General features: G+C 44.7%; 1 protein-coding gene across 3 annotated transcripts in view; it reads right to left on the bottom strand.

Annotated features, from left to right (window-relative positions):
• Positions 1-687: 687 nt before the first annotated feature.
• LOC107689926 (serine/threonine-protein kinase TAO2-like) overlaps positions 688-7294 on the bottom strand; it is an 18253-nt gene continuing 11646 nt past the window's right edge. The window contains exons 13-16 of one of the 3 annotated variants that reach the window (XM_016488108.1): positions 5859-6218; positions 5294-5422; positions 5024-5227; positions 688-4206 (exon numbers count right to left, since the gene is read on the bottom strand). In XM_016488108.1, the coding sequence (XP_016343594.1) occupies positions 2467-4206; positions 5024-5227; positions 5294-5422; positions 5859-6218 (2433 nt within the window). In that variant the 3' untranslated portion in view covers positions 688-2466. Of the gene's footprint in view, positions 4207-5023; positions 5423-5858; positions 6219-7294 lie in introns of all 3 variants that reach the window. The other 2 variants (XM_016488107.1, XM_016488109.1) reach the window with 2 other exon arrangements.

Raw genomic sequence — 7294 nt, forward strand, 5'->3', positions numbered from 1 at the left:
AGCGGAGCGAAGACAGAACTGCGCTCGCACTGCTTAGAAAACACTTCAGAATGACATTTTAACGTAGCATGTGAAAATGTGAGAAGAATTAAAACTTAGTCATTTTTACCTGACATTTTAGACTTGCAGCAACTGAATTCCACTTATATCTAACATGTGACCCTGGAGCACAAAACCAGTCATAAGGGTCAATTTTGTGAAATAAATAAGCTTTCCACTGATGTATGGTTTGTTAGGATAGGACAATATTTGGTCGAGATACAACTATTTGAAAATCTGGAATCTGAGGGTGCAAAAAAATCTAAATATTGAGAAAATCATCTTTAAAGTTGTTCAAATTAAGTTCTTAGCAATGCATATTACTAATCAAAAATTAGGTTTTGATATATTTACGGTAGGAAATCTACAAAATATCTTCATGGAACATGATCTTTACTTAATATCCTAATGATTTTTGGCATAAAAGAAAAATTTATAATTTTGACCCATACAATGTATTGTTGGCTATTGCTACAAATATACCCCAGCGACTTAACACTGCTTTTGTGGTAATCATAAGAATTCATAATAAACATGCTTGAAGTGAAAAAAATAATGAAATTAAAGCAGCAGCAGGACCATATGAATGCAAAACAAAACTGAGATGAAGAATTCTAACAAAATATGACATGAACCAAAGGACAATGATCATAATAAAGAAAATTTATTTCAGAAACATATAACAGAAATCTTTGTTTGAACTTTAAGTAAACATCCATTCATGCACAAACACAAAACGAGGATGAAATGCACACAATGGCCCTGAAACAGACGGTGCAATGCAACAAAATTACACAAACATTCCTCAAATAATAATCAAGACAAAATTTGTGATTTGGCTAAAAAAAACAAAGGGAGCACAGAATATGTAAACATGAAGTAACAAGACAAAAAATGAAATAACACAAAGACAAACTTGAAACAGTAAATTGCCAATAACTGGAACAAATATGGCTAAAACTGAAATGCTTCCTTTTTGCCAAGAAATAGAATTTTCTTAAAATAGACAGCATTTCCTCATCACTCGTGTAGTAGACATATGGTCCCTCTGATAATCTTAAGATTTCTACGAAGCATTTCAAATAAAGATGATTTGTGTGCAGTGCAAGCTATTCTTTATCACTCCAACCATCACCCTCTTCACTTCTTACGTCACAACTCCGTGTAATCTTTGTGATGATTGTCATAATGGCTTCTTATTATAGCCTTTAATATGCAGCAAAAGAGCACTAATAAATATGAAATAACAGTGCCATGCAAACATTGAAAACTAGGGCTAACTTGTGTAAATGCTTCATCTAAACAGGCTAGACCTCTCTTCAGAAGGATATGATCAAAACACTCGTTTACATGGTAAATATGATCAGATCATTGCCTCTAGTGCAAGAACACATCTACTAACACATCTGCTCATATACTGTCGAGTAAAACTGATCCGGTTTGAGATTTCCCTCGAAATAAAACTGCACATCTCATATGCTGAATTTATAATAGATCACCCATATTTCACCTAAAGTTATGAGACTGACGTTAAATTTAACAACAACATTTAATAAAGTTCACTGCTAAAGTGTCAGAACTGAATGAACAGCATTCAGAATGGTTCATCCATCCGATCCTGTGGCATAGAGAACTAACATCAAACCATTCAATAAACCTAATGTATGATATATATAACAGCTGCGGTTCATTTTGGCAAGGACGCAGATTTTGCAAGTGTTTGATTGTCATTTTCTGAGGTCCTGCCTCTAAATCATCCAGCGAGAGGACTCTAAACATTTCTGAGGACAGCTTCAGCTGCTTTTAGTTGCTTTTGAAATGATATCAAACACTGATTGTGCAACAACATGCAGCCTAGCTTCTGTTTCTATTTCAATACAAACGTTCCTCGAAAAGTAGGGAAAAGCATCGGCGCTTCATCTAATGCACTTCTGGAAGAGTCAGAGCTTGTAGTGTTGTGTTTTTGGGAGATCTATAGTGTAAAGCGCTAACACTTTCAGTCAATTAATTCAGCATTTAACTTCACTGAAAGGTCATTTTCACACCATTTTGGTTTCGCAATATAATTCATTGTTGAAATTAAGACCCCCTTCAAAATGAAATAACAAAAACTAAATCAAGATTGCACAGGCATGGCTTCAACGATCACCATAACACACATAGCTCATGCTATTTGAGAATAAAATAACTCAAAGAGTAAAAAAACAAAACAAAGAAACTTTTACAAAAAGCACAATAATCGACTGAAGCTTTGCATTCATGGCGACAGTGAATGAGGGAGCTGGAATAAAACGGTGCATTAATCTTAAAGCAACAGTTCACCTAAAAAAGGAAATTGTCATCATTTACTCAAGCGAATGCCGTTCCAAACCCGTAAGACTTTGGTTCATCTTCAAATCACACATACCTCCTTCCCTCCGTCTCAATCTATCTCCAAGGCACCACCTTTCCTTTCAAGCTCCTCGCTGACGGGGTTCTCCTCAACACACTCTCCCACCTGCCTTCCTCCCTGTACCTCCTCTCTCGCTCCGCCCTCCTCCTCCTCCTCCTCCTCCTCTGCTCCCTCACGGCTCGGGGCAGGAGGATCGGGAGCTTGCTGGCTCTCTCTCTGCGCAGGATCCCGCAGGCCTGCAGGCGTCTCAGCTGATTCTGAGGCAGCTCCTTCAGCAAACGCTTGGCTAAACGCAGCACCACGGAGTTAGCGAGGTCCGTCAGAGTGCCGAGAGGCCGGCGGACGAACCGTCGGCCCAAAAGCATGCACCGCGCAAACAAGACGGAGCATCTGCTTTTGGCCCGATACTCCGCTCCAAGGCTTCTCAAAGGCACTGGGATTCTGGACTGGCGCCCGGCCCAGTTGCGTCCGGCTTTGGGGAACATGTCGTAGAGGCTTCGCTCGGTCAGGCCGCCGAGGAGCGACTGGCACACGGCAAACACTGGCTTCGGCAGACGGAACAGAACTCGCATCCAGAGGCGACTGAGTTTGCGTGGGATGTTCTGGAGGAAAACCCTGGCCGGACGCAGCACCAGAACCACCACCAGATAGAGGGTGAGGAAGAGCGACGGCGAGCTGAGAAAAGACGCCGAAACCAAGGCCACTGGGACATAATAGAGCCCCAAGCTCAAAGACAAACCTAGACTGAAGAGTCCGGAGCCCCAGTAGGCCAGCGAGAGGTACGTGGAAAACGCGAGCGAGCAGCAGGAGCGCAGGAACAGGTAAGAAAAGACGAGCGCCAGGAAGGCCAGCTCGCCTGAGAGAAGCACGGAAGCCAGCGAAGGCAGCGGAGGCGAGCGGCGCAGGGAAAGCAGGAAGACGGAGAGGAAGAGGAGGGTGAGGAGGGACGGACGCATGGCGGCGGAGAGAGAGAGCGCGAGGCAGATCGCGTGAGAGAAGAGCGAGGGAAGCGACGGCTGCGAGGAAGAGGAGGCAGGCGTGTAGACCGGCGGAGGCTCCAGCTCTTCTAGCGTATCCGGGAAGTAGAACTCCGAGAGCTCGTCTGTATTACGCTCCAGGGGGCGGAGCTCAAAGGAAGGGGCGGGCATCAGCTCTGACGGACATCCGTCGGCCACGCCTCGGTCCTCTTCCTCACACTCTGATTCGCTGCCGTCGTCCCAAGGACGGCCTTCTACTCGTCTGGGATCAAGGTTGTCCTCAGCCTGCTGCGGTTCATCTAACTGCTCGTTTGCACTTTCACCTGCTCTGTCTACTGTTTCACACTGGTCAGTAAAAGTCTCTTGGGTGTCATTTCCTTCTATTTCTACAGCTGTCTCCTCAAGCTGCATCTCATCCCCGTCTATCATTTCTCCATCTCTACTCAGCTGTTCCTCTTGCACCACCTCTTCGGTTTCAAGCCCCTCCCCCTCTCTCATAGACCCCACCCCCTCTCTGCTAGGCTCCTCCCCCTCCCCAGTACTCTGGCAGTCACTCACTCTCAGGCTCTTGGGCTGCTGGCGGACTTCGACAGCATGTTTTTGCCGCAGCTCTTGCTCGCGCTGCTTGTTGTACTCCATCTGGTTGGTGAGCTCGGTCTGGTGCTGCGTCCGGATCAGATCGGCCCGTGTGTGCTGCACCAGACCCAGCTGCCTGAACTCCAGCTCCTGAGTCGACTCGTGATGCCGCAGCAGCATGGCACACTCCAGGTCCTTCAGAGTCTGTTTCTTGTTCAGGTCCTGCGGTGGGACAAACAGAGATGTGTGGTTAGAAACGCGTCGGGCAGCTGTGGCCAGGCATAAACGAGCATGTTCCGAGCATTAATTCCTATTAATTACCTAGACTTTGGCAGCCTGGCAATAATTAACCAAAAATAATTTACACTTCTCACATTAACATTAAAGATCTCTAACATTAGTTTTGTTTGCTTTGTCAACTGAACAAACATCTAAACTGTGATACGGCTTTGTGTGCACATCAAGTCTCAAAGTGCTGTGATTGATTAGAGGATAGAGTCTAAAGCACTGCATGTTTTACAGCGAAGCATGGTAGTGTGTTCATTTACGAGCGACAGGCTCATGAGCCGGTGTTCTCAGCGTCTTACGGCGGCTCGCTTCGTAGTAAATGCAGCAAACTCCATCTCTGCATGTGCTGAGAGTTTCAGGTGCGTTTGAGAACCCCAGTTACGCTTTTTCACATTCGCATAATTTCCAACAATACACAGAAACGTAAATTTAGTTTTGCAGTTTTCCGCCAAAATAAAAGCTGGATGGTTTGCTCCTGCAAGTGAAGAAATGAAGACATGGGTTTTGTTAAAATTACTACTGTAAAGTTTAGTAGTGAAGGATCATCAAATGCAAACCGTGCATTTTGCTTCACGAGAGCAAACAAGTGTTTCCCAATATGCAGTGTGGGAAACACTGCATGTGACTGAATACGTGAGAGGCAGATTCACCAGTTTGTTCTCACTCGTCCTCTGCAAACAGACTGTCGTATGAAACATGCGCTGTAATCAAGCTAATGATCTGGGCAGGTGACTGGCTCTTGGCTCTGTACCTCTCGGAGCAGGTCTTGCTCCAGGTTGTGGCGAGTGAGCAGCATCTTCCTCTTGTACTGGCGGCCCTGCAGCTCGTAGTACTGCCTCTGTCTGCGCAGTAAACCCGCCTCCTCCTCCGCCTGCAGCTGCTGCAGACACTCCTTCTGCTGCACCAGCCACTCCTGCTTCTCCCGCTTCGGTGTGGACTGGTTCTCGCTGAGCTCCTGCACACAGGAGAAACCTTCATCAGCACATCCGAGCGAAGCGCAGGCGATCACTCTCCGCCGTACCTCTTTGAGCTGCTCCTTGCGCTGCCTGTACTGGCGCTTCTGAGACTCCAGCAGGCTGCTGAGCTCCTTCTTCTGCTGGCCCAAGATGTGCTGCTGGAACTTCTTCTCTTCTGTGAGAGCGCCCTTAGACTGAGACAAGAGAGGAGTCAGAACTTCTTTTCTGCTCATGCCATCGGCAGCTCCATCCCTGCTTTTCTGTTCCTCTCATTCGCTTTTTTCTTTTTCTATCTATCTGTCTCTCCGTCTATCTATCTATCCATCTGTCACTCCGTCTATCGAGCCATCTATCTATCGATCTGTCTCTCCATCTATCCATCCATCCATCCATCCATCTATCGATCTGTCTCTCCATCTATCCATCCATCCATCCATCCATCTATCGATCTGTCTCTCCATCTATCCATCCATCCATCCATCCATCTATCGATCTGTCTCTAAATCTATCCATCCATCCATCCATCTATCTATCGATCTGTCTCTCCATCTATCCATCTATCTATCTATCGATCTGTCTCTCCATCTATCCATCCGTCCATCCATCCATCCATCCATCCATCTCAGTCACCTCTTTCTCCAGGATGGCCTGGTGCTTCTTGCTGAGCTTGTCTGCTTCACTGCTGAAGTTGTTTGTCTGTGTCTCCAGCTCTTTGTCGAGTCTCAGCTGATGTTCGTCTATCTCAGCCTTCAGCTTGTTCTCCAGAGCCATCAGCTGCTTCTGGTGCTGCCTCCTCATGCGTTTGTATCTGGACATCTGCTCTCTCAGCGCCGAGCCCTGCTCGTGCTCCTGGATCTGACGGGTCACCAGCGAGGCCGTGCGGATGGTGGCGAAGTGGTCCCGTCCCCTGCGCCGGCGGCCCCCGGAGGGGCCCTGCTGCTGGGAGTCCACCTCCGGCTGGTACGGGTCATCGTAGAGGTTATCATGGTTCTGTAGGGGACAAATGTGCATTTAGGCTTGGAATAATGATCAAATAATTAATTTTTCATGTTTTTTGATGATGCCTCTTGTGCTCATCAAGGCCGCATTTATTTCAAAAACACAAAAACAGTAATATTGTGCAATATTATTACAGTTTAAAACAGCAGTTTTCTGTTAAACTGTAATGTATTTCTGTGATGCGCAGCTGTATTTTCAGCATCATTACTCCAGTCTTCAGTGTCACATGATCTTCAGAAATCATTCTAATATGCTGATTTGCTGCTTAAGATATTAGATGTTGAAAACTGTTGTGCTGCCCAATATTTTTGTGGAAACCATTATACACTACCATTTAAAAGTTTGGGAAAATTAAGACGACGTTAAAAGTAACAGTAAAGACATTAATAACGGGGAAAAAAATTTATATTTCAAGCAAATGCTGTTCTTTTGAACTTTAACAACTCAAAAAAGAATCATCATGGTTTCTTGAAAAATATTAGTCATTTTTTCAACATTTATATAAAACCTTTATTAACTCTTTCCCCACCGTTGACAGAATTTTCCGCTTTCCACATTTGGACTGTAATACGGTAGAAGCTCCTACACATCTGCTGAAAGAGTACCGAGCGTCCGGATCAAAGCAGCAGCATAAACAAGTGATCGCATATGTAAACAGATCCATCTGTAAAATAACGCTATTAACACACTTTAATCATTATATAAATCAAAACTGCCCAGTGTTACTGAATGAGATGTTGATCCAGGAGGTGTAGGAGTGTGTTGATGGAAGCGACCGACTCTATCTGTGTGTGGATCATTGCTCTAAATCTGATCCGGACAGAGTCTCTGACAAAACCATGGTTTTCTCTGCTTTTTGTTCTGAATGTTGCTTTTTAATAAAACTTACCCACATTCAAAGTGTTGATAAAAAAAGATTGCACGAAGCTAGAATTTTTTTTTTTGCTGCTGTTTAAAAGCCAATAAAAGGCTCTGATTGTTGTTTTGGCATATTGCATGTTCAGATATTCATAAAACAAAACATTCTCAGTGCCATTACTTTTTCAAAAAACACTGGTGGGGAAAGA

Source organism: Sinocyclocheilus anshuiensis, unplaced genomic scaffold (genome assembly GCF_001515605.1).
Source record: "Sinocyclocheilus anshuiensis isolate Anshui unplaced genomic scaffold, SAMN03320099.WGS_v1.1 scaffold1517, whole genome shotgun sequence".
NCBI lineage: Eukaryota > Metazoa > Chordata > Actinopteri > Cypriniformes > Cyprinidae > Sinocyclocheilus > Sinocyclocheilus anshuiensis.